Consider the following 26360-nt stretch of genomic DNA (forward strand, 5'->3'; position numbering starts at 1 on the left):
AACACCTTTATTGACACACATCTTCCTTAAACTATAAACAGTTTTATAACTAAATGGCCACCATTCCCAGGCTAATGGAATTGCCAGATTCTTAGCATTCTGATTGCTGAGTTGGGTTTAGTCATCATGCTTTGGCACACAAACATTTTCTTGGTACTGAAAGAATAGAATATATATATATATATATATATATATATATATATATGCATTTTTGGATTACTACTCTACATTCAGTAATTTTTTTTTTTTTTTTTGGTTTTTCGAGACAGGGTTTCTCTGTATAGCTTTGGAGCCTATCCTGGCACTCGCTCTATAGACCAGGCTGGCCTCAAACTCACAGAGATCCTGCCTCTGCCTCCCAAGTGCTGGGATTAAAGGTGTGTGCCACCGACGCCCAGCAATATTCTTAAATCATGGAAATCATAATTTTAGAAACCAAAAACTTCTTTTAAGTACTTCTTTCCTTTTATTTCATAGGTGAGAAGATTTTCAGGAAAATGAGTTTTATATTTTAGAATATAAAATGTGTCTCTAATTTTCTCTTCTTTTTCAGGCTACAGGAGCCAGACTTGCTGTCATTACCCAGAATATAGCAAATCTTGGGACAGGAATCATCATATCCCTAATCTATGGCTGGCAGTTGACACTTCTACTCTTAGCAATTGTCCCCATCATTGCAATAGCAGGAGTGGTTGAGATGAAAATGTTGTCTGGACAAGCACTAAAAGATAAGAAGGAGCTAGAAGGTTCTGGGAAGGTGAGTTAAACTAACTACAATTGTTAACTAAGTAGAAAAAACATTCTTTCCAGTGATGTTCTGTTACTCTCTTTTACTAACTGTGCTCTGACAAAACTGGTGTGTGTGTGTGTTGTATGAGTGTGTGTCAGCATGTGTATGAGTGTGTGTGTGTGTGTGTGTGTGTGTGTGTATTGTATGAGTGTGTGTCAGTATGTGTATGAGTGTGTTTGTGTGTTGTATGAGTGTGTGTCAGCATGTGTATGAGTGTGTGTCTGTGTGTTCCTGTGTGTGTGTGTTGTATGAGTGTGTGTCAGTATGTGTATGAGTGTGTGTGTGTGTGTGTGTGTTGTATGAGTGTGTGTATGTGTGTGTCTGTGTGTTCCTGTGGATGCACATTTATGTGCATGTTGTGTGGAGATCAGAGATCACCCTGGGTATTATTTCCCAGGTGTGGGCCACTTTGTGTTTTGAGATCTGTTTGAGATACAGTCTCTCCACCTATCCCTGCTCCTCCAGCATTAGGATTACAAAAATGTGCCACCATGCATAGTTGAGATGTATTACCTGAGTCCTAGAGGTCAGACTCAGGTCTTTGTGCTTGCAAGGTGAGTTATTTACCAACAGAGCCTTCTCTTCAGTCTATGACAATATTTTAATAGCCCCTTTTGGGGCAATATTTATTATACTTATCTCAAGATTAGAATTTGAAGAACAGTTAGAAGCATCCTTGCCTGTTTTTCAGGGGTTTGTTTGTTTGAAGCCATTGTCTTTGTCTTCCTCTCTTCTCATCCAGCCCTTTTCTTCTTTACTTCCTTTCTTTTCACCTCTTTCCTCTCTCTCTTAGTGTTTCTATTGCTTCGACGAAACACCCATCACCAAAGCAGTTTGGGGAGGAAAAGGTTTATTTTACTCAGAGTTCATCATCAAAAGCAACGAGGGCAGGAACGCAAACAGAACAGGACCCTGGAGACAAGAGCTGATGCAGAGGCCATGGAGGGGAGTTGCTTACTGTCTTGCTTCTTATGGCTTGCTCAGCCTTCTTGTTACTAATTAAGAAAATGCCCCACAAGCCTTCTTGCAGCCCAATCCTATGGAGGCATTTCTCAACTGAGGCTCCTTCCCTGACGACTGTAGCTCATGTCGTTGACATAAAACTAGCTAGCATGCTCGCCCAACATTCTATTCTTTGTCTTCCTTTCTACCAAGCTTAAAGCTATCCCTGTATTCAGGAAAGGGGGTGTATTTTAGTATGAAAGATTTGGGAGATTCAAAGTGGAAATGTCCAAAGTGTGTTTGTTCTCTCTGCTTTAGATTACTTAATCTAGTCAGTTTGGAATTACTCTGGTACCTCATACCAAATCTGGCCCCCACACTTGCTTTCTCTGCAAACAACACATATCCTTCATCACCCTTCTCTTTTCTCTTTATCATGCATCCTCCCTTTCTCTCATATATGTTTTCTTTCCCCTCATCCTGTCATTCTGCACACTCAGCTATTTTTTTTTCCTCATAGCTCAACAAAGAATTGTGTGGCATATATTTATTTGGTTCTCTGGAAAATGTTTTACTCCTTACACTGACTCTATCAGGTACATCCTGTTATTACCTCATTTTTCAAGTGAGGCTGAGGGACACACAGACTTACTCCCTTAGAGCCAGTCACTCCTGGAGCCAGAATTCAAATGCAGACAGTGGCACACCTATTAGCTTAAAATCCAAGTTGTGTTATGGTGGAGGAGCATAGTCAGATAGCACATGAACAGGGATGACCCCTGACATTCCAAGTACCAAGAAACAGAGAGGGATCCAGGCAGGTGAGAGCGCTGTGGTTTCCAGGCCAGGTGTCTGTTAGCCAGGCACCTCACTGGTGTGAAAGCTGAGGAAGGTCCCAGAGACATCAAAGACACTTTGTTTCTGGGCATGTTCTTAGATCGATTGCGCTGTTTTCATTGGTTCTTTCAGGGAAATGCTCTGGCTTTAGTATTTCCCAGCCAGGGTCTGTGAAGTTCACCCTCTGGTGAGGTCCCAGCAGACTGTTGTTGGGAACTCGCTAAGCCTGGGGTCTGGCTATGGTCTGATCCAAGTAATATTGGCCCTGAGCAAGGAATAAATACCATACCACACTTGACAATGTGCTTGTTTGGGATCCCAGAGCAGATCAGTGCCAGATCATATCCTGTCTTTGTGGTGTGGTGTCAGAACTTTCAGATAAACTCTTCTGTGCCTATGATCAGGGCTTTATATTGTTCTATTCCATTTTTATGAGATAATGAGCAGTTTGTGTAATATATGCATTTGTCTTTTTAATATAAATTCATGTCAAACTTCAGCTTATTTGGGGCAGAAAAAGAAGTATAAGTTTGCTTCTGAGAAACACATTTTCCTTTCTTGAGAACAAGTTGGTACACAGCCCCTCCAAAGGAAGCAGAGCTATTTATTCTTCTTTGAACTTAAACTTCCTTCTTGTTAGTAATGACTGGGTCTCTATTGAAGTTGTGAGGATATGGCTGCTACTTCAGGCATTTCCTAATTGCCTCATTGTGCATCAAGATGAGGGGATCACACTGTGAAGTGATTGTTGAGCTCACACTCTGCAAGCTCTTTCCCCCAGCCCTGAGGTTACAGGCAGGCATGACCATGGCAGGCTTTTGTGTGTGATAGCAATTCAAACTCAGATCCTCATGCCTGTAAAGCAAGCATCCCTATACACTGAGCCACTTTCCCAGCCATAGCTATAGCTTTTTAAATAATATTCTTACTGATCTAGAAAACCTCTTCTCTTTGTTGGAACCACTATAATCGAAAGGTTTCTAATATGTGTAAATGAAAATTGTCTTTGGGGAGTTTCATTGAATTTGACTATTTCCTTCAACTTCTTATCATCAGTACTTCCAGGATTTTCTAAAGTTGGTATATATTTTAGAAATGTGCAAAGTTTATAAAATATTTTATTCTTAATTACCTTTTTGATTGTTCTAGATCAGAGAAAAATATTTTAATTTTTAAAATAAGTGTTTTAAGAAAATCGTTCATTTTTTCTTCTAGTAGCTTTTTTGTTCTGGCCTTCAAAACTGGCTTAATTTGTTATGAAATATTTGTTGTTATCACCAAAGTAAGAAAATTTGTGTAAGATTCAGTGAGGCATAAATGAGAGTTCATACTTATGGCCTTTTTAAGTAGCAAATTGCATTAGGTTTCTAGAACCACCAAAAAGAGGGACACAGAACCTTAACCAGTGACTTCCATCTGGAGACATACAACTTTAAAGGACTTTAGAGACCTTCTGGTCCATCCCCTCCTCTCAGATCAGCTAATGAGAGGCCATGGTGGTTTAAGTACCACTGCTGGCGCAGGCAAAAAAATCCCTTCCGTGTGGCCTAAATGTTCCTGACATTCTCCACTTCCCTTTGCAAAGAATGCAAAGGGAGGTGACAGCTATATTGTCCTAACTAAATAGCCTTCCTTGATGACAGTAAATGCAATCAGAGCACAACTATTAGAAACTGTCTTGAAAAAAAATTAATTATCTCATGCTCATCAAAAGACAGCCAGGACAGCCAGGGCTGTAACACAGAGATACCCTGTACAAAAAACCAAAGCAAAACGAAACACAAAACCCCAACTCATTATTAATATATATTGAACGAGCTTAAAAACACTGTTGAAATTGGTTAGGCAAAATATAGAATTCAGTCTATATTTTGTTAAAGATGTGTGTGTTTAGAAAACATGTGTGAGCTATTTTATAAAACACATTAGTGTGTAATTATTGATCATCTTCATTATTCTCTGAATGTCTTTTAAACTTTATTGAGTTACCATGAGTGACAGTCACACAGAGAAAAAGTAATGGATAAATATCACATTTTCTAAAAAGTAACAATAAATGTTATTTAGATATCACCTTCACAGAAGACAGACTCCTTCGGGAGATGCCGTGCGCACGTGGCTTTAGTCGAGTGCTTCATGGTTTGGTGTCACAGCTTCTCTTTCTGTGTAGAGGACCAGACTAAATCAGCTGGTCTCTTAAGGAAGGAAAATTTAGTTTCATAAGTCACTACTCTCTTTCAATTGGAAGATAGCTATTGATAAAACTAAATGATACATAAATGATAAATTATAATGGCTAATGCTATTAATTGTAGAATTCAAGTTCATTTTTTGTGTTTGATTTTGTGCCTGGTAATGGGCGGGCTTTTACAGATTGCTACTGAAGCAATAGAGAACTTCCGCACTGTCGTCTCTTTGACTCGGGAGCAGAAGTTTGAAAATATGTATGCCCAGAGCTTGCAGATACCATACAGGTAAGAAGCCCTGAAGAGTGGACCAGGGCTCTGAGGAGTTTTCTAGTAAGGACTTCAGTTTTCAGGATTGCCTTTGCCTCATGGTAGAATGAACAGGAAGAAAGTACTAGAAGGAACACCTGAGACTGTCAAGAGAGAAATGAAGAGACCTGAGCATCCGGGAAGTAGAAGCAGTGACTGCTAGTGACAGTAAGGGGGAGACAAGAAGACAACTGTTAAGGTCTCTGGTGTCCAGTTGGGAAGAGACAAGAAGACAACTGTTAAGGTCTCTGGTGTCCAGTTGGGAAGAGACAAGAAGACAACTGTTAAGGTCTCTGGTGTCCAGTTGGGAAGAGACAAGAAGACAACTGTTAAGGTCTCTGGTGTCCAGTTGGGAAGAGACAAGAAGACAACTGTTAAGGTCTCTGGTGTCCAGTTGGGAAGATACAAGAAGACAACTGTTAATGCCTCTGATGTCCAGTTGGAGGAGACAAAAGGACAACTGTTAAGGCCTCTGGTGTCCAGTAGGGATAATGGCCTTGCTGTTGGCTGGATTTGGGGTGAAGGCTCTCTATGGAACATGAAATTGGGGGTGTTGTGAGACACCAAGGGGATATCTCAAGGATACTTCCTGTTCCTTTCTTTCCTGGGGAGACCTTCTCTTCTCCCTGTACCCCAGCAGTATGGATGAGAGCTCTGAAAGGAAGGTGACCAGGACATGAGTAAGCCCAACTTTGGAGTTTCAGCTTCTAGATCTTTCTGAAGGGTTTCCAAGCACCTTTGTCATAATCATGGCAGGCCCTCTTTTTCTGGGAAAAAATCTTCATTTGAAATCCCAGGGAGTGGCATAGACAAGAAGAAAGTTGGTAGGTTAAACAGGAGTAGGAAGGTGAAAGGGCTGCCCCTCCCCACCCTGTTCCTGCTCAGGCCTCCCACCCAAGATCCTTGTTGTTGTTCAGACATCCCTGGAACGTTCGGGCTTTGCAAAGCCTCTCTGGCTGCAGACGCTTGAGTGCTTTTCTCCCCCACAGCATATTGCTCCTCTGCTACACTGATGACAGGCACCTCATCTAGATCCCCAAGTGCAAGGACATGCCTGCTGCCCTGTCACCCACAGCTTGAGGGTGTTGGGTAGATGTGTTGGGTTCAGTGATGGGGGAAAGAGAAGGGCCATTCATTTGTTAATGTAAAGCAGGCTCTTCTCAGGGTTACAGGCCTAGTTATCGACCCACTGAGTTGTAACAGTCCTACCTTAGAGATGAAGACACCACTGAGTCTCAGAGCTGAGGCAGTTTCCTAAGTTCACACAGCTAAGTTAAAGGGGCTCAAGCGGAGTTCTTTAGAAATGGAATCCATTGTATCCGTCACTCTTGGGTGCCCACTGCCAGCCCACAGTAAGTTACTTGAATGGCTGAGAAATGAAATGGGCTGAATGTGGTTTCTCTTCTTTCCAGAAATGCTCTGAAGAAAGCACACGTCTTTGGGATCACATTCTCCTTCACCCAGGCCATGATGTATTTTTCGTATGCTGCTTGTTTCCGGTTTGGTGCTTACTTGGTGGCACGGGAATTAATGACATTTGAAAATGTTCTATTGTAAGTATCGTATTCATAGTCATAATTTAAGCCTGGGGGTCAGTCGAGGACGAGAAAGTGTATGTTGAAGTGTCAGGAAGAGCATTTGGTGATTAAGAAAGCTGTGTTTTGCCTCTGAGTGTCTGTGTGGCACCACTGAGAGATACTCCACATTCCATCTTCTCCCTCTGTTGACTCCCACATATCTGACCATTCCAAATCTGTGCCTAGACATATAGATTCAGCTCAAGACCACGCCCTTGGAAGGAGGGCTCATGTTCAGCCAGGAAGTGAATGGCCCCTTTAAAAAGCTTTCCCACAGGGCAGCTCAGGGGGTGGGGGGTGATGTGCCAACTCCTACCAAACCTGAGGTATCAAAGGCAAAGAAGCACATATGTATGCACACTGACGCACATAGAAAGAGAGACAGAGACAAAGACAGAGTCAGAGACAGAGTGGGGGGGGAAGAGAACAGAGAAAGACTCCCCACAAATTGGGAAGGTTACTCAGAAACTGAAACCCTCCCCCCCTTTCTCCTAGAGGGCTGTCTTGTTGTTCAAGTGTTATGGGTGGCCTTGCATGAGTTCTTTTCAAGTCATTTCCGATTAGTCAGCTTAGACAAACAAAGGGTTACTGAGGCCAGCAGCTTTACATAAACATGTCAGGAGTAGCCTTGACCAAAGCTGACCAGCTTGCACTGCTCAGCTGGAAGGGTGCCCTGAGGGAGGAGAGAAGGAGAGCGGGACTTTTGTCTTGGGAAGGAGGGAAAGGGCAAACCCAGAAGCTTTTTTTATTATTTATCAGTAGCCCCTTTCCATATTTGTTTGCCTGTCAGGAGTTCCAGTTCCTCAGCAACTGAAGAAAGTTTTCAATGACAATGGAAGATCTAGATTAGAATTTTCCTTCCATGTCTCTGCAAACATTGAACATTATACTTTGGTCATGGGATGACAAGCCTGAGAGAAATCACATGACTGATGTCACCAAATAGGCATCTTGGTAGTCAAGATGATATGTGAACTTTCTGAGCTTCCATGTGGCAGCAGGCCATGCTAGGCCCTTCCCCTTAATAGTTCAATACGGCCAGTGCTCTTAGAGTTCGCATTGCACCCCAAACCAGATAAGCCTGGCATTAAAGAGTATTAAAACACCATTTGTGCCCTATTTAAGAATAGATTTAGTAGGTTATTCAAGATTCAAAATCTTCTAACATACATGTCTCACTGGGGGGCTGTATGGTTATGCCGAAACATCAAAGTCAGACACTCCTGGAACTGTGACATTAATTTGATCATGCTTTTACGTATTTTTTGTCTCCAGGATTTTTGAAGTTGCTGAAACTTTAGATTCCTGTGCCATAGGTTAATGCAGTGGCTTCTTGAATGTGGCATCACAGTCATGTATTTAAAAAACGTTTTCTTTATTGCGGGCTCACACGATTTCTAAGAATCGGTATCAGCAACACTGGCTGCGTGTGTTACTGATTGCTCCTGTTACACTGTGTAATGATCAGCAACTGAACTTCGGTGACATGGAACTTTTATTCTGCTTGAAGTATCTGAGTTGGGCATAGTGAACAATGTCTGTGGTGAGCTATAGGCTCATTGGCCAGAGTGAAGGAGAGAAAAATAAAGTAACAAAACATATGTTGAGTCATAGGCTTGATACTGGGAACAGTGATTTCCACCACATCCTGTCCATGAAACCATGTCACAAGGCCACCCCAGGTTCAAAAAGTGGAAAACAAATTTGTAATTCTTAGAAGGAAGTTTAAGCAAAGGTCGTGCTGTGAGAAGTTGAGGATAACAGGAAAGGTGAAAGGGGCCATTTTGCATGCTGAGGAGAACATGTAAGGAAAAGGGGTTTCAACTGTATAACCACAATTCCTCCTTGGTTACAGAGGGCCACACTGACAGCACTGTAGCTCTCACCGTCTACACATGCTTGTCTTTTCTTTTCCAGAGTATTCTCAGCTATTGTCTTTGGTGCCATGGCAGTTGGGCAGGTCAGTTCATTTGCTCCTGACTATGCCAAAGCCAAAGTGTCGGCATCGCATATCATCATGATCATTGAAAAAGTCCCTTCCATTGACAGCTACAGCACCGGAGGCCTGAAGCCTGTGAGTTTTCTTTCAGTGGGTGATAGACCCCTAACTCCTCACTGGAAAGACACGAAGAGGAAACTTAATAACAGTTGTGCTTTCATTTTAGAATTATATGCTGTTGCTAAGACCTAGATGAGCTGATCTGAATAAATGGTAATAGTGTATGTTAATAATCATTACTTTTATAAAACCAAGTTAGAAGGAGATAAGAATACTGCACAAGGTAGATGGAAATGCAATCCATTAGGCTTTCCTACATGTAGTTATTCCAGTCTGGGAGAGCACATTCATGTTGTATTGAGAATTCATGCTACAAAACCATTACCTCTTCAGATTTAAATCTAGAGATGAAATGAAGTTTAACTGTGATAGAAGCTCACTTCCAACACCTGCCACTAGGAGTCACCACTATACCCTGTGTTTTCAATATTGTGCTAATCAAGCTAAGTGTTGCTGTTCTCATTTTAGAATACATTGGAAGGAAATGTGAAATTTAATGAAGTCGTGTTCAACTACCCCACCCGGCCTGACATCCCAGTGCTTCAGGGGCTGAACCTGGAGGTGAAGAAGGGCCAGACGCTGGCCCTGGTGGGCAGCAGTGGCTGCGGGAAGAGCACAGTGGTCCAGCTGCTCGAGCGGTTCTACGACCCCATGGCCGGAACAGTGGTGAGCACGTTTTTTATACTCAGAACATTTGGGGGTTTTAATTATCCAGATAGCTGGGTGTGTTTAACCCTTGAACATAGGTCATGATTTTTTTTGAACCTTTAAGCAAGAGCCTCTGTTAGATAATGTGACAACCCAGATGTCCAATCCATGCCGACTGCACTAGCTAGTATACCCAGCTTTTCTCTGTACATCCTGCCCCTCTGTCCCCCTCTGTCCTCCGCTGCAAGCACCTTTTGGCCCTTGCCACTCTCCCTTGCCATGATGAGAGTTCAGCTGGCAAAGCCTGAAGTAGCCTGAAAGATAAAGAGAGTTGCAGGAGATGGAAATGAGATGAAAAGTCAAGGGGAGGATGCATATCATTGAAGAAGTGGTTTGCAAGGACACAGGCTGTGGAAAGATGAGGACTGAGAAGCCATGAGAGAACATGGCAATTCATGGGCTATTTCCACCACTCACTCTCAGTGCAAGCAGTTTAGCATGGCTGAAGATGGCTAGAGGGGCATATGGAAATTTAAGTGGGTGTGGAATATGAAGAAAATCTAGGGTAAAGAGGCAAGAAAGAACAGCAGCAGGGATGGGAGACACTTCAGGGAACTGGTGAAGAGGAGGCCAGGATAATACAATACTACTGATGCACAGAGGGTATCTTCCATGGCACAACAAAACAGACAGGACTCTCAAAGAAAGATGGACACATTTGGAGAGTGTATAAGAATACGGAGGGATGCCCTTTTGTTTTCTTAACTAAAGTGGTGAGGGAGCAATCAGGATTCCATATTCAGCAAAACTGAGAGCCTGTCAGAAACTCTCTTAGGTGTTTGGCATGAGAGAGAAATCTTGTAGGGAGTAATGAATTTTAATGATTATAATGAGAGAGCAAGAGGGGGAGGGGAGAGAGAGAGAAAGAGGGGACAGGGAGAAAAAAGCAGAATTCGGAGAAGGGAATTGTTATTGTGTTTGTATGTAGTTATGAGTACTTAGAACAGAACACAGCAGAAGCATTAGCAATGGCCCATTACTCCAGGGGCCTTGGCAACAGCAGCAGTGACTGAAATGAAGAGAAGAGAATTTACCACCTGCTGTCTGCTGTCCATGATTTAAAAAAAAAAAAAAAAAAAAACCTCCCCACAAACTATTGAATTTTTCTTTTTTTCTTTTGGTTTTTCGAGAGAGGGTTTCTTTGTTTGACAGCCCTAGTTGTCCTGGACCTCTCTTTGTAGACCAGGATGGACTCTTTTCTGTTATCCAAAACCAATTATGATGGGGAGGAAGGTCTGTAGAAGCCAGAGGGTTCAAGGACGTCACAAGAAAATTCACAGAATCAACTAACCTGGGCTCATGGGGGCTCACAGAGACTGAACCAACAACCAGGGAGCCTGCATGGACTGACCTAGGCTCTCTGCATATATGTGACAGTTGGGTAGCTTTGTCTTCTTGTAGGACTCCTAACTGTGGAAGCAGAGGTTGTCCCTGACTCTGTAACCTGCTTTTGGGACCCTTTCCTCATACTGGATTGCCTCATGCAGCGTTAATAGGAGAGGAGGTGCCAAGTCTCACTATAACTTGATATGCCATGGCTTGTTGATGGTCCCTGGAAGGCCTGCCCTTTTCTGAAGAGAAACAGAGGAGGAATGGATAAGTGTGTGTGGTGTGTGTGTGTGGTCAGCTTATAAAAACAAAATAAATAAACACACACACATACACACACACACACACACACACACACACACACACACACACACACACATACACACACCAGTTATGACCTTACTGCATCAATTCTTTACAGTTATGAGCTCTGTTACCTTACTGCCCTTTAAAAAACTATTTTCTGAGAGTTCTGATTTTGTGTTTCAGTTTTATCACTGAAGTTTGAACACAGGACTAAATAATGTTATTACTGCACTCAAAATTAGTGAAATGTTGGTTCTCAAGCTCTGATTAAATTCTCAATAAATATGAATAAACCATTTTATTATATATATTATTAAATATTTTATAAAAGAGTTGTAAGGTCCAGATATTGGTAGTTTATGTCTGTAATCTTAGTATTTGGGAGGCTAAGAAAGGAAAATTCCCATGGAGTCAAGGCTAGCCTGAGTTACAATGTGAATTCCAGGCCAGTGTGGGCTACAGAGTGAGACCTTATCTCACTCTGTAGAGTTGTAGAGGTAGTGATAGACAAAACAAAGTAAAGTACATTGATTGAGACATATTCATGAAAATATAATAATCAATCCATTATTTTATATGTCAACTAAAAAATCAACCAGAAAGCCTTTTCCTTAATCTCACAGCAACCCAAGAATTTTATACTATGAAATAATGGCAGCAATTTTGCTAAAATCTGAATCATGCTGGTGCTGAAGTTGATCTGTGAACCTTTGCTCCCAGTTTCTAGATGGCAAAGAAGTAAACCAACTAAATGTCCAGTGGCTCCGAGCACACCTAGGCATTGTGTCCCAAGAGCCCATCCTGTTTGACTGCAGCATCGCTGAGAACATCGCTTATGGAGACAACAGCCGGGTCGTGTCCCAGGATGAGATCGAGAGGGCGGCGAAGGAAGCCAACATCCACCAGTTCATTGAGTCACTGCCTGACGTATGTACCATGGGCCTGGTAGCTAGCAGCTCCTTTCACAAATCTTTGATGCTCCCCATCCCCATTCTGGGGATGAAACCCATGGCATTACACAAAACAGGCAAGTGTTCTACCACTGAGCTATACCCTAGGCCTGTCATCAGAAACCTGAAAGTCTGATAAAGAGAAATTAGCAACCAGAATATATCTTACCAGCAGAGAGGCATCCATCCATACTTCTTATCTGAGTTAGAGGTTATGTTTGCCCAATCCCTTACCTGTCATTGTGAGGAAGGAACAGAATATTAGACATATTCAAGTAGAAGAAGCAGGAACTTTGAGGACTGGAACAGCCCTTTAGTATGTTAGCTAAAGGATCCACCTGTTTCCAGCCTGAGGATACATCTGAGCATCACAGCCCAGGTGAAGGGTAGACAGGCAGCCTCTAGTCTCCATGGAGGCTGCACTGCTTCTGCAAAGGAAATAGGCACGATAGGTCTGTGGCTCCCTTGGGTGATCCAAGTGTCACTATGGAGTTAGGCCAGACAAGAGACCCCCTGCTCACGCCAGAAAGAAAGTTCTCCTAATAGAACTGAGTCACTAGGATGGCTATGGCATTATATAATCTAGAATTGCTGTACCATCCATTGCAGGCTCCTTAGCCACAGTCTTAAAGTTGACTATCAAAGTCTCCCCTGGGCTATTGTTCTATGGGCTTCTCTCACTGCTTCCTGTAAGTTAGATCAATTGAGCCTCTCACCTTCTTGTGTCTTAGGTTTATTTAATTTTTTAAATATGCATCTTACATAAATAGCATACACTCTCCCCTCATCACTAGTTATGTTCATTAGTACAGGAAGTGCTCATGATAAAACCAGCCAGGTAAGCATGAACACCAGGTGGCCCAAACAATCCTCTAAGACTCCCTTTTCCTTTGGCCTTTTCACAAATGACTGCTATTATCAAAGGTATTATCTCAGTATGGTCCAACCACAAATTATTAACTTTTTGAGACTCAAATGTTCAAAGTACAAAACCCTGGTCACCCTTTACTAATGAGAGTCACTGACTCTCAAAACCTGAATGTGGGTCGATAGCACCTTGGAAGTCGTTAGAAGTACAAATTATTATGCCCCACCCTATCTCTGGTAAAGAAGAATCATTTGGGAGTAGGGTCCAGGGCTCTGAGACTTAAAAAGCCTAGATGATGCTGATGTAGGATACAACACAAAACCACGATAACAATAGTCTCTTAGAGTTTTGTCCTCTGGCATTTGACTACCATAAGGACTTCGATCTCTCTGGACTTCGATCTCTCTGTTACTCAGAGCACCTCTGTGGGCATCATGATTCTTATTCTCAGTGTTCTAGACCAACCCTGTTCTCTAAGCACCCCCTTGTGAGTGATCAGACCTAGAAATTGGCTTACTCTGCCAAGTACTGTTTTCTCCTTCTTATGGAGTTAACAGCACTGTCCGCATGGACCCCACAAGGGTTACGGCTGGATTCTGCAGTCTGACACCTCTGCACTCAAACAGGGAGGAACACATCAGAGTGCCTGAATTCTAAGGCAGATACAGCTCGGAGGTAGAACCTCTATAAAGCATCTTCCCAGACCATACCAGGGGCCTTCTCCCCAGAGGCTGGAGAGATCATTCAGTCACTGAAGTGCTTGCAGTGCAACCCTCGGCCAGGAGTTTAATACCCAGCACCCAGGCAAAGAGCAGGATAGGGTACATGCTTGTAATTCCAGCCCTGCGGAGGCACATTCAGAAGGATGGTCAGACTTCATGTCCAGCCAGCATGGCTTAATCAGTGAGCCCTAGATCCCAGTGAGAAGCCCTGTCTCAAGAAGAAAGTGCACAGCTTTCAAGGAACACAGCATGCACACGCATGCTAAAAACATACACACACATACACTTACACACACACACAAACACATACATACATACATACACACACACCGCCAACAACAAAAAGGAGTATACACATATAAAACATGGATTTAACTGCTGTCAAAATTCAGGTTTAAAAATCAGAGCCCACATTTTGGCTATAATCTCAGCATGTTAAGAACTCAAATACAGGATCATAATGTTTCCTAGTTGTATATGATGCCATATCCTATGCACAGTCTCTAACCACTGTCTCTCGTGCCATACTGACTAGTTAGTGATAGCTTCCTACTGTGGGAAACAGTACAGGAAGAATTTTAAATGGAATGTAAAACCAAAAGTTTCTGAGGAATACTTGACTTTTCAAGGCTAAGTATTAAAGTACAATTCCAAGACTTCCTTGAGAGCCATAGTGACACCCTAGTAAAGGAGGCAGGGTTAACACGATGGCTTGGGAAGGAAAGGCACTTGTTGCCAAGTTTGACAACCTGAGTTTGATCCCCACAAGAGGATCTAACCATTACAAGTTGTCCTGTGATCCTTCTTCAATACAAAAAAATGTAAAAACACAAGAAAAATAATAGAGGTATTAAGTCCACCAAACTTTTTTGTTGTTGTTTTCTTATATGAACCCACTTTAACTTGTAGGCCTAAATTTTTCTAGTTATTTTTATATATTATATAATATGTATATTATATAATATATATGAGTGAGCCATATATTTGGTTTTCATACTTGGATTTTGACTGTTAAATCCATGTTTTATAGTATATATTATATATATTAGAAAATTATATATTCTGTGGTCATGTTGTGTTTGCACTTTGTCATCAGCTCTATTTTAAAACAACAAAATTCTGTTCACAGAAATACAACACCAGAGTAGGAGACAAAGGGACTCAGCTGTCGGGTGGGCAGAAACAACGCATCGCCATAGCACGCGCCCTCGTCAGACAGCCTCACATTTTGCTCCTGGATGAAGCAACATCAGCCCTGGATACAGAGAGTGAAAAGGTAAGGATGTAAGGTGGTGTCTTTCTCTGCCAGGGTAGAGAACACTAAGTCAGATAGCTGAATGTTGCCCTGTTGGCTCCCAGTGGAGTTTAAACGTGTCTATAGTTGGGACGTAGGAGACCTGAGGTGATGAGAGGCAAATTAGTCTTGAACCCCACATGTTCCATGATGTCTATCTACAAGCTGCATGCTGGCAGCAGTCTGCTCCTGCAGGCGGGGTCTCTGCAGCAGCCTGTGAAGAGCTGAAGGGAGACAAGGCTGAAGTCTGGCCATGCCCTAAGACACATGCTGCTGGTGCCTTTCAGCCTGAGAAAGGTTATAAGTTTGGCTGTCTGAAAGGCAGATGGTCAGGGGATCTTTCTACTGCTGTGATGGCTTTGGCATAATCATTTAAATTGCTCCAGCTTCCTGATGCTCTGTGGAGCTGCCTAGAGGACTGCTTTAGGGATGTTATGTGGCAAGGCCATGAGTGTTATAAATGGTCGGATGGATGCTATTGGCTGCCTTTACCTTATATGTCTCAGAACTCATCCAAACTGGGGTCCACTTCTCTTCTGGTAGGACTGATACCTTGATTTCAATTTCTGTCTCATTTTACCACCAACACCACTGTCAAAGGGCAGAGTGTAGAAATCCTGGGGCTTGTTATGAAAGGGACTATAGGGAGAGGACTGCTTTTACCTTAAATCTTTTGTGTGCCTGTGAAACAGGTTGTCCAGGAAGCTCTGGACAAAGCCAGAGAAGGCCGCACCTGCATTGTGATCGCTCACCGCCTGTCCACCATCCAGAACGCAGACTTGATCGTGGTGATTCAGAATGGCAAGGTCAAGGAGCATGGCACCCACCAGCAGCTGCTGGCACAGAAAGGCATCTATTTCTCCATGGTCAGTGTGCAGGCTGGAGCAAAGCGCTAGTGAACTGTGTTAAATATTTTTTTAATATTTGTATTAACACATAGCATTTAACCAAAGTTAAAAAGAAAGTACGTACCAGAATAACCAGTTATCTATTTCCTGTCATTATGAGAAGCATTTAGTCCAGTTTAGAGTTTTCAGAGACTTTGTAATTAAAGGGACAGAAATAGATATATCATCAAATGGAAAGGAATCATTTAAATTGCACTATAAAATTATACAAGAATTAAAAGTAAATGTTTCATAATATATACTTTTATTTATACTTTCTCATTTGTAACTATAACTGATTTCCTTGCTAAACAAATCATGTGTGTATCAAAAATTAATGAAATGTTTGTATAAAGTATATATAGTGAAACTAAACATTGATGTTCTTTGAGTTATCTTGTCCAAAATGCATGTGAAATGATATATTCTACCACCTGGAATATTGTAGATGAGTTTAGCTTTTAAGAAATAGTCTATTGCCAGGCGGTGGTGGCGCATGCCTTTAATCCCAGCACTTGGGAGGCAGAGGCAGGCTGATCTCTGTGAGTTCAAGACCAGCCTGGTCTACAAGAGCTAGTTCCAGATCAGGCTCCAAAGCCACAGAGGAACCCTGTCTCAAAACACACACACACACACAAAAATAAAAACAAAAAAGAAATAGTCTATTATTGGGGGGGTGTCACTCTGTGTGTGAAGTGACAGATGCACAAACATGAGTGCCTGAGTTCAGATCCCTAGCACCTACATAAGCAGCAAGATGTGGTGGCATCCATTTGTAATGCCAGTGCTAGAGGCACAAACAGGCAGATACTGCAGGCTCAGTGGCCAACCAGACTGGCCAAAATAGGGAGCTCCAGGTTCAGTGAGAGGCCTTGCCTCAAAAATAAGAGGGAGAAGCAAATGAGGACATCTTGATATCAATGTCTGGTTCCTACACTCCTGTGTGTGCAAATATACACACATGTACACTCATGCAAACACCATATACATGCATACATATGTACAGACTACAATCAGACACACACACACACACACACACACACACGCGCGCGCGCGCGCGCGCGCGCGCATGCACGCTATTAGAAGAGATAAAATAAGAAAGGAAGAAGACGTGCCCATAAAATCCATCAATACTGTTTCCATCAGCTTTGCCCAGAGAAGGTTTTCTTTGCAGTGGCCGGTGGTGACTGCAGACTCATAACGAACTAAACTACTGAGAGTAAGTGACTGTTGAATGGGCAGCCATAAATGAGATATCTGTATCACTCCCTCAAAAGCTCAGGGAACCTTATAGAAAAGGGGGCAGAAAGAATGTAAGAGCCATAGAAAGGAGTAGGGAGAGGTATAGAATCTGGACTTAGAGGAATAACAGGGCTGCTACATTCTTGAACTCATAGTAGCTATGATTCCCTGCACAAGATCTGCGTACGACTGGACCTATCAACACACTGGCATCAGAGGGAAAGGGGCTTATGAGGCTCCATACTGCTCAAAGGATTTGTGTGCAGTTGGTGGTTGGCTGGAAAGAGAAAGATTTTCTTCAGTGGTCTAATCACTGGTAAGTGCCCATCCATGAACCAATAAACAGGCCCTCACCTTTGTTTCTGTAAACAACCCCAATGGAACTTAAGTCTCTCTCTCTCTCTCTCTCTCTCTCTCTCTCTCTCTCTCTCTCTCTCTCTCTCTCTCTCTCTCTCTCTCTCACACACACACACACACACACACACACACCCCAAAACATTAAAGGAGAACAAGCCAAGAAGATGAAGGGGATTAACATGAGTGGGAATGGGACAATTGAGGGTACCTGGATGAATATGATTGAACGATGTTATGACCATGTATGAAACCATCATAGGGAAACTCACTATTATGTGTACTTAATACAATAAAATATTTTAAAAGGAAAAAAGAAAGTATCTGTAATTGTAAACAAGAGATCTTATAATTAAAAGACCCTAAAGACTCTACTGGTAAATGCTTAGATATGATAAGTACTTTCAGTGATCAGTAGCTTTTCTGTACACCAATAAGGAACATGCTGAGAAAAATCAAGGAAACAGTCTTATTTACAACAGTCTAAAAATAAATCAGTAAGTAGAATGTAATACCTAAGAATAGCCCTAGTCAAGGAAGCAAAATACCTCTATACTGAAAACTCTGAAACAGTGAAGAAAGTTCCTGAAGAAAATACTAGAAGAATACAGACATGCCATGTGCACAGATCCTCGGAGCTCATGTAGTGAAGATGGCTGTCTTACCAAAAGTGACCCAGAGATTTAATGCAATCCAGTAATAAATTCCATGAAATTCTTCATGGAACCATGAAAATTAGTCCTAAAGCTCATATGGAAACCCAGAGATCCTAAATAACCAAAAACAGTATTGAGCAGAAATAACAATGCTCATTTGAAGTCATAGTATAGAAAAATACTAACAAAACAGCACATGTTGGTGCAGACACAGGCATGTGAATCAATGGAAATAAACTCTTTCAAGTACCCTATGTGACTTTTCATATAGGTGTCAAAAATCTCAAGTTAGGCAAAAGACAGTCTCTCTTGTAATTGGTTCCCAGAGAACTGGATTCCAACAGGTATAATGACAGTGGATTGATCTCCAATGCTCTGTATCAAAGTAATTTAAAACACATTAAAGGCTTGAATGTAAAACCTGAGACTTTGAAATTACGAGAGGAAGATATACATAAAACACTTCAAGATATAAGCATAGGACATGGTGAAGTGGACAGATAATTATAAGAATTGATAAATGGGATTGCATGGAATTATATTTTCTTCACAGTAAAATATATACTCAAACAAAGTGACAATACATCCTACAGGATGAGTAAACACTCTTTTCCAAGCAGTCATCTGACAAATGATTAGTATCTATTAAGAACTACATTGTTAAAATTTATGAAGAACACAAAATTATACACAAAAGAGTCAGGAAATAGGTATACAAAATAAGCAATTCTCAAAAGAAGTACAAATGGCCAGTAAATACAAAATATTCAACATATATAAAACTCATACATAAGCTCAAAAGACATGAAATAACCATAATGATCTTGAACAAAAATAATAAAGTTGGAAGAATTACAATAATTGACTACAAGGGATATTACAGAACCACAGCAACAAAAACAACAAGGTACTAACATAAAAACAAGCACACAGATCATTGGAGCAGAAAAGAGGTCTCAGGAATAAATCCAGCCAACTGACCCTAAGCAAAGTGTGAAAAACATACATGAGAGAAAAGGAAGGCTCTTCAGCAAGCGCATCTGTAAAAACTGAATACCTACACATATCAAAATCAATTCTGAGTAGGTAAAAGACTATTTCATATAACAAAATACCTCAAAACTTTGAATCTACTTGAAGAAAGCATAGGGGAAGCACTTTGAGATGTGGACACAGACAACAACTTCCTGGATGTGATGCCAGTAGCTCAGGAAATAAACATAAGCTTAAACAAATACTATTATAGCCAATTTAAAAGCTCTTGCAAAGCAAAAGAAAAAATAGCCTAATGAAGTGGCAATGTTTGACAGGTGGTTACTAATCCAGATAGTATACATCACTAAAAAGCAACGACAAACCAAGTAATCCAATTTCAAAATTGACAAATGATCTAAATAAATATTTCTCAAAAAATGTGGCAAGACTCCTATCCCCACTGCTAGTATGTATGGGACTGTCTTTCTGTGTTTGTCCTTGATATGATTTATAGGTTTTGCAGTAGTGGGAGGACTGTTGACTGCTTTTATTTCTTGCACACACAGCACCTTCAGAAACAATGAGTGCTAGCCTCTACAACTAGTCAAAATGCAGAAAACAATTGACTGTGGGCTGCGCCAGTCCAAATGATACATCTCCAACACACAACTTAAGCTCAGGGGACATCATGGTCAAGGGAAAGAAAGATTGCAAGAGACACAGACTTGTGCTATGAAGTCTGCTATGAGACTTTATCTTCTATATATGACAGAGAAGGTACACCCATAAAACCTCAACATTAAACAAAACCTGTACAATGACGTGCTTTGACATACCAACATGGATGGGAGAAATCTCCCATGGCCCTACTTCTAGATGAAGAGCTACAGGCAATTAATGGAAGCAGGGAGAGGTAGAACCAGTCTGCTCCAGCAATAAAACCCCAATAGGTTATCCAACCCCAAGCATTCAGCTCTAACACATACAAAAACAGACAAGTACCACAAAATGGACTCAGCAGGCTATATTCATATATACATATGCACGTATGTGTATACATTTATACAATAATTAAAATGAAGAAGTCAAGAAGGGGGTATGTGGGAGGATTTGGAGGATGGGAAGGAAGAGGAAATGACATATGATACTCATGTCTAAAAAATAATTATAAAACTTAAAAAGAAGAATGATATGACCTTATTTTCTGGAAAACGAATGGACCATACTCAGAACATGTTTCCTCTCAACTGCTGAAAATATGGGGGAGATGATACAGAGGCAATGAGAGGGAAAGAGGGGTCTGAAAAGAGGGAGAGAGGACAACGAGATAAGATAAGGGGCAAAAAGAAAAAAAACATGCATAGGATGTGTTCTCTCATATGTAGATGTGTAAAAGCTGAGGGGGCTCCTTGTGTGGTGAAAAGAAGAACACGTGTGAAGCACAATAATGCATGTATGAAATATCACAATGAAGCCCATCACTCTTTAACTCAACTAAACTAATAAAAGTAAAAGGGGAAATGGCTGATGACTTCTAGATGAAAAATGGTGACCGTCCTCAATCCATCAGGGCAGTATAAGTGGAAACCACACCGTGACTCCACCTCGCCCAAGTTCAAACAGCTTTCGTTTGAAATAGCCATAAAATAACAGTAAGAATAGTAGATGCTGTCAAGGATATGGAGAGTAATAAACCTTTATACACTGCTGGTATAAATGTGAGCACCATGGGCAACAGTATGTAGGTTCATGAAAACACTAACAATACAATTACTAGAGCTGGAGAGACAGCTCAATGGGTAAGAGCACTTGTTGCTCTCACAGAGTGACCCAGGCAGCAGGGCGGCAACGTGAACCCAAACCCCAAAGGACCTGGAATGGATAGGTACAAGAGGCACAAGGAAGACAGCAAGACAGGGTTTCTGATGAAGCTGCAAATTTTTATTTTTCTCAGAGACTTTATATAGTAGGTGAAGCGGGAAAGACTTGGGGCAGGGATTCCTCAGGGAGAGGTCATTTGCCTGGTACATGAGTCTTGTCAGGGAAAGAGGTCTTTGCCTGGCACGTGAGTCCTTGAAGGTAGACAGGATAACAGGGTGGGCAAGCGGAGAGATGTAAATGAAGCAGGTTGTTAACGGGCTGAAGAGGTCACAGGAGGAGAAGTTGTAGAATAATGACCTTCTTTGTCAACAGCTATTTTCCAAGAGCCTCTTTGCTAACAGTTACTTTGTAAGCCTGTTATAAACTAGCTATTTGTGTAAGCTTGTTTGCTAACCTCTATTTGTGCAAGCCTGGGGTCTCTTATCAGGAAGCTAGGGGGAAAGGAGGGATAGATTGAAGCTGGAGTTAGCTATTCTCCCAACATAATGAGTTACTCATGCTGACAGTCTTTATAAGAGATCCTATACAACAGCGATGGCTCCTGGCAACAGGGGACCCGGGTTTGGTTCCCAGCACCCATGTGATGACTCACAACTATCCATAACTCCAGGTCCAGGCAATCCGACCCCCCTCTTATGATTTCTGAGGACACAATCTTGTGTGCATGCGGTACACAAACATACAGGCAGACAAAATACTCATAGACATAGAAAAAAATTTTAAAAACTTTAAAATTGCAATTACTATTTGATTCAGCTATATCATTCCTGGGAGTATATCCAAAAGAAATGAATCAGCACATACCTTAGCTACTTTTCTCATTGCTGTGGAAAAAAAAAAAAAAAAAAAAAACCTGGCAAAATCCCCCAAAGGAAGTAGTTTATTTTGACCCATGGTGATACAATCCATTGTCGAAGGAAGGCATGCAGCAAGGGTCATATGGTACCCACAGATAAGAAGCAAAGATGAATGCCAGTGCTCAGCACCAGCTCATAGGACGTGGAAACTTCAGAGAAGACAAAAAGAATGACCTAACAGTAGAAAATAGTTGAGTTCAGTCCCAGCACCTACAGAGAAGCCATGGTATGAGAGAATGGGCCTGGACTCCCAGTGCTGGGAGGTAGAGAGAGGTAGATGCTGGCCAGCCAGTCTTGCCTACTCTGTGAGCCCTGGATAACAGAGAGAAAGTGTCAGAAAACAAGATGGGTGTCTCCACCCATTCCACATAGAGGGATACTCTCTCAGCCTAGACACAAGTGGGAGGAGGGTCTAGGCCCTGCTCCAAATGATGTGATAGACTTTGAACCCCCCCCCAATGGAAGACCTCACCCTCCCTGGGGAACAGAAGGGGCCTGGGATAGGGATTGGTGGGGGACAGGGAAGGAGGGGAGGGAGAGGGAACTAGGATTGACATGTAAAACAAGCTTGTTTCTAATTTAAATAAAAACAAAAGAGAGAGAAAAAGCAACCCAAGCTGGGTGGCTCCTGAGAAATGACATTTGTGATCATCCTCTGGCTTCCACGTGTACCCTGCACACATAAACATACTCAAAGAAGGAAAACAAAACAGAAAAAGAAAGTTAGAAATCTCAACAACCAGCTGGTTCCTCTTTGAGTCTATTTAACTTCTCCCCACTATTACCCACTTCATGGGTAACAAAGTGTCAGGGTAACAAAAGCAACAAAGGATGTGTAAAGCATTTCCCCACTCTCCAGTTGCACTTATATTCACAATAGCTCAGTTTTCCTGGATAAAAATGAAGACTGAAATCTCCAGCATGATGAGCCAGGTGCCACCTGCTCAAAAACTAAGTATAAATAAAGTAAAATAAGAAAGCAAAACTGCTAAGGATTCCCTCCCCTCAGTGCCTTTTGACTCATGCCCACCTCCCAGGAGCTGCAGGTCTCAGAGGAAGTCAGGACATTATTTGGGGCAATAACTGGGAAGGTTAATACAGCTGGCTTTAGTGTCTTCAGATTTGGGTGCTGCCCAATAGCTTGGGTATCGATACTCAGCAAAGAGTAGTTGAGGCTTTGAGCTCTATTACCTTAAACCTATCAGACTGCTTGTGACTCTATGAGGTAAGTATGGGTGCCAATGGCAATTCTTTGGCATTTCTTTGCAAAGTTTTGTAGAAACCTGGAATAATTTGATGTTTGTTGAAGCTATTAATAAAACAGCTGTGCCTCTAAAAATGGTTCCTTCTGCTCAAAAGAATAAGTACAGATAGTAACATCTGGTCTGAACCTATAGCAATAAAGGTCCCAAACAGCAAGGTGTCGAGGGGGAGGAGAGGATGGGAAAAAAGAAGACAGAGGCTAGGGCTAGGAGGTCTTGCATAAGGCAATGATTTATGCCAAGTATGTTTATTATGTGCACAGCTTCTTATGTACCACTTGGAGAGGGAAAATGACCAAAGTCAGCAGACTGCAAAATCAGACAATGTTGGCAAAAAGAACACAGGATGCTTCAGACACAGCTTTGTTAGAAACGATAACCACAGCCCAGGCAGAAGAGTTGGATCACCAGAAACCACAACTTTGATTTTTTTCAAGGCCCTGGCTCCAGCCCCAGAGAGGACCTTGCCACATCTGCTATTGAACAAGGTCACAGAATTTAATGTTCCCTTTGTCCTTTCTTCAGGGCCACTAGAAAGCCTTGGGTCTTCCTTGCTCCCAACAATATAGGGATCACAACCATAATTTTCAAGGTATTTCTGCAGACACACAAGAGAGATATATGTAGTTGGCATTATAGCAGGATTACTCTACATATGGTTAACATACTCTTCGTCAGTCTCCCTGTAAAAACCTTGGGTTTGCATGCAGTCACATTTTTGCCTTGACTTATATGGTTGCTGGTTTCACAGATGCTTGGAAAAGCTTTCAGTCAAAATGAGTGATGAACACCATTCTGCTTGTCAATAATATGTTTATTTTTCTTTTGGGAATTTCATATTTTATTTTTATAGATTCATGTGAGAGTCAGCTGACAAAAGTCTAATTGATGCAAATGGCTAATAGTTATGCGATACTAGTGCTAAATAATTCATGTCTTGTCACTGACTTATCAGATAGTAATATGTGTATATTTTGGTTGTTTAAAAGAAAACAGCCTCCAAAGAGGGTGGCTCTATTAGGAGGTGTGGCTTTGTTGGAGTAGGTGTGCCTTGTTGGAGGAAGTGTGTCACTGTGGAGGCAGGCTTTTCAATCTCATAGATGCTCAAGTCACACCCAGTGCCTCGGTTCCTGTTGCCTGCAAGTCAGGATGTAGGCTATTCAGCTACTTCTCCAGCACTATGTCTGCCTACACACCACCATGCAATGGACTTAACTTCTGAAAATGTAAGCCATGCCAATTAAATATTGTTCCTCTAAAAGAGTTGTCATGGTCATGCTGTCGTTTCACAGCAATAGACACCCTAACTAAGACATAAAATTTGACTGCTGAGAGTTTTCCTAATTTACCATTTGTGAGCTAGTGAGTACTGACTAAAGTCTCATAAACTTCTCTCCTATTTAATAGACTTAGTATTCTCTAATTGCTGTTTCAGAATGCTCTTAGATAATTCTGGAATATCTTTTCTTCTTTACAAATATTAGAATCCCTTCAAAAGTGCCTACAGAGATTCTGATTAGAACTGCACTAACTTTACATTCGATCAAAGTAATACCTTTATGACACCCTTTTTCTTCTCTCATAGTTATTTGGTAGAGTTTTGTGGTGTTTATCTGAGCTCCAGATTGGTATTATGACCAGGATTTTTATTCTCTATATTTCCTAAGTAGTTAATAATTTAACACAGAAAATCTATTCATTTGTTTAAAATATATCTTTGTAATGTACTTATTTTTTAGACACATTTTCAGTTTATTTTTTGTTGATTTCCCAGATAAGTAGTTCTTTGTATAATACATTGAAGACTGAGAGAAAATTGGTGCTGTCGGGAGCAGACAAGTCTCACTGTCATGAAAAGCCTAGGGTTATTAAACATATTAAATGCCATATTCTATAGGTCTTTAAAGTGTTTGAAGACCATCTATCTAAATATATCTGTTTATGACCTTGAAAACATATGTAACATGACTATAAGTTTCACTAATTATGAAAAGTTTGACTATTATAGATGACTACCTATTAATCTGCATTTCTTAATTGTACATTACATTTTAATTGAGCTGCATAAAACACAATGCCCCAAACAAGAGTAGAAACCAGGAAGCCATGCTTGGTTCTGTTTTTGTGTGTTTGGAACCTTTTTAAAAAACATTCTCAGGCTTTATGTGGATCTATGTTGCATGACAGAGGGTACCATTTGTAGGTGGAATGTTTTGTTCCACCAATCAGTTTCCAAATAACCACACAGAGACTTATTAATTATAAATGCTAGGCCGATAATTTAGACTTAACTTTCAACTAGCTCTTATAACTTAAATTAAGCCATTTCTATTAATCGATATGCTGCTGAAGGTGCATTTATCTCATCTATAAACTTCCCATGTTGCCTCTTCTGCATGTGACGAGACTCCTCCTGACTCCCCAGACTCCACTCCTCTTCTTCCAAGCCCTGAAAATCCTACCAAGCTATTTGCCAGTCAGCTTTTTATTAACAATGAGAGCAACACATCTTCACCATGTACAGAGGATTATTCCACAGAATGTTAGGCAGATGGATCTCTGTGAGTTCAAGGCCAGCCTGGTCTACATAGTGCATTCCAGGACAACCAGGGCTACATAGTAAGAACCTGTCTCAAACAAAACAAAACAAAACAAAAAACCCATCCTCCATCATAAAGCCACCATCATAAAGCACAAACTGAAAATTTACTTGTGCCAAAAACACAATGGCATCTGTGATATCACACAAGTCATACTTAACGTAACCTCTTCAATTAGAACTATAAGAAAATAGCCTCCAAAGACTGATTGTGACAGGCACACTACCCATCACACAGTCAAAAGTGAGGACCCTTGCCCAGGACTCTTTCTTTCTTTCTTTCTTTCTTTCTTTCTTTCTTTCTTTCTTTCTTCTGAAAAGGACCTCCACCTCTGTCAGGTTCTGGCTCGAACATGTTTTCTCCTGTCCGTGGTATGTAGGACATTTAAACAGACACCAAAACTGCCTGCTTCCAAGACAGACATTTGATAGTTAACATTAGTAGTTAAGATTAGAATGATGCAACCTGTGGTTGCTATGAATACCAAGTGAAATCAGGAACTCTCGGTACATTAAAGCCATCAAATTAATGTGGCTGTGAATTTGCTGTTCTGCCATGGTGGAATGACACGATGGCCACCAGCGTTTCTTACCTGGCACTTATGGTAATTAATTTTACTTGGGCTCAGAAGTGGACGAAGACTCAGTGAGAAGATCTCATGGGGAGGCTGCAGGAGAACAGCATTCCTGGCAGAGTGGAGCACAAGCAAAGTCTCGGGCAGGAACACAGAAGACACTGGGACTACACAGGCACACAGAAAGACTTGTGA

The 26360-nt window shown here is 41.4% G+C and overlaps 1 protein-coding gene and 1 long non-coding RNA gene across 3 annotated transcripts in view; one reads left to right on the top strand and one right to left on the bottom strand.

Moving 5' to 3' along the window:
• Abcb1 (ATP binding cassette subfamily B member 1) overlaps positions 1 to 16136 on the top strand; it is a 72517-nt gene extending 56381 nt beyond the window's left edge. The window contains exons 21-28 of the mRNA NM_001243988.1: positions 554 to 757; positions 4943 to 5043; positions 6477 to 6617; positions 8559 to 8715; positions 9169 to 9366; positions 11764 to 11970; positions 14713 to 14859; positions 15570 to 16136. Coding sequence (NP_001230917.1) covers positions 554 to 757; positions 4943 to 5043; positions 6477 to 6617; positions 8559 to 8715; positions 9169 to 9366; positions 11764 to 11970; positions 14713 to 14859; positions 15570 to 15773 — 1359 coding nt within the window. The 3' untranslated portion in view covers positions 15774 to 16136. The remainder of the gene's footprint in view (positions 1 to 553; positions 758 to 4942; positions 5044 to 6476; positions 6618 to 8558; positions 8716 to 9168; positions 9367 to 11763; positions 11971 to 14712; positions 14860 to 15569) is intronic.
• LOC103164106 overlaps positions 1 to 26360 on the bottom strand; it is a 42328-nt gene that overhangs the window by 7957 nt on the left and 8011 nt on the right. Inside the window, exons 1-3 of one of the 2 annotated variants that reach the window (XR_003480319.2) lie at positions 15541 to 15675; positions 12163 to 12227; positions 4644 to 4764 (exon numbers count right to left, since the gene is read on the bottom strand). This is a non-coding gene — a long non-coding RNA (uncharacterized LOC103164106). Of the gene's footprint in view, positions 1 to 4643; positions 4765 to 12162; positions 12228 to 15540; positions 15676 to 26360 lie in introns of those variants that run through there. The other variant, XR_003480318.2, reaches the window with a different exon arrangement.

Source organism: Cricetulus griseus (genome assembly GCF_003668045.3).
Source record: "Cricetulus griseus strain 17A/GY chromosome 1 unlocalized genomic scaffold, alternate assembly CriGri-PICRH-1.0 chr1_0, whole genome shotgun sequence".
Taxonomy (NCBI): domain Eukaryota; kingdom Metazoa; phylum Chordata; class Mammalia; order Rodentia; family Cricetidae; genus Cricetulus; species Cricetulus griseus.